Source organism: Otolemur garnettii, unplaced genomic scaffold (assembly GCF_000181295.1).
Source record: "Otolemur garnettii isolate 467f Iridium unplaced genomic scaffold, OtoGar3 scaffold00189, whole genome shotgun sequence".
Lineage (NCBI taxonomy): Eukaryota > Metazoa > Chordata > Mammalia > Primates > Galagidae > Otolemur > Otolemur garnettii.
The window spans coordinates 1,949,149-1,950,127 of record NW_003852584.1 but is presented as its reverse complement, the minus strand read 5'-3'; the positions used below and the strand labels follow the sequence as shown (position 1 = coordinate 1,950,127).

Sequence of the window (979 nt, the reverse complement as noted above, 5' to 3'; positions counted from 1 at the left end):
CAAGCCAGCTGGACTTCACAGGACAGGGTACTGGAGAGGACGGGACACAGGAAGAGAACACACTCTGGAAATTTGCAGAAGGTCCTGGGAAAATCCATGTAATGTCACATCAGGCAAAGTTTTCTGAGCTACAACACCCAAAGCACTATCCATAAAAGAAATCAATAAAGTTGACTCCATCAAAAGAATTTATGCTAAAAGATGCCTTTCAGAAATCAAAAAGAGGCCAGGCACAGTGATTCACGCTTGTAATTCCAGCACTCTGGGAAGCCAAGGTGGGTGGATTGCTTGAGTTCAGGAGTTAGAGACCAGCCTGAGCAAGGGTAAGACCTTACTTAAAATAGAAAAAAATAGCCAGGCATTGTGGTGGGCACCTATAGTCCCAGCTGTATGGAGGCTGAAACAAGAGGATCACTTAAGCCTAAGACTTTGAGGTTATTGTGAGCTACTATGATGCCACAGAACTCCAGGTGACCAAATGAGACTTTCTTGAAAAAGAAAAAAGAAAAGAAAAGAAAAAGGCACACCACAGCCTGGGAAAAGATATTTCTGAGGCACATACCTGGTTAGGGACTTGTTTCTGGAATATATGAAGATTTCTCCAAATAATGAGAAAACAAAAAAGAAAATGAGCTACAGATCTGATAGTCTCCTTCACCAGAGATGACATACGGCTAGCAAAGGAGCACATGAAAAGAAGCTCGACATCCTCAGCCATGAGGGGAATGCAGAGAAAGCCACAGGTCCTACTACGCACTAGTAGAATGGCTGGAATTGAAAAGTCTAACCACACCGAGCGCTGGTGAGGAAGTGGAGAAGCTGGAACTCTCCTGTGCTACTGGGAAGAATGCAAAATGGTGCCATCACTTTGGAAAGCAGTTGAGCAGTTTCTGAAAAAGTTAAACATTCCCCTACTGTATGATCCAGCCACTCCTACGTAGTTATCCAAGAGAAATGAAAAAGCACATGCCCAAACAAA

The 979-nt window shown here is 43.5% G+C and overlaps 1 protein-coding gene across 1 annotated transcript in view; it reads right to left on the bottom strand.

Moving 5' to 3' along the window:
* Positions 1–682, bottom strand: part of LOC100953830 — a 54,691-nt gene extending 54,009 nt beyond the window's left edge. Inside the window, exon 1 of the mRNA XM_023507567.1 lies at positions 563–682. Coding sequence (XP_023363335.1) covers positions 563–670 — 108 coding nt within the window. The 5' untranslated portion in view covers positions 671–682. The remainder of the gene's footprint in view (positions 1–562) is intronic.
* Positions 683–979: the final 297 nt, after the last annotated feature.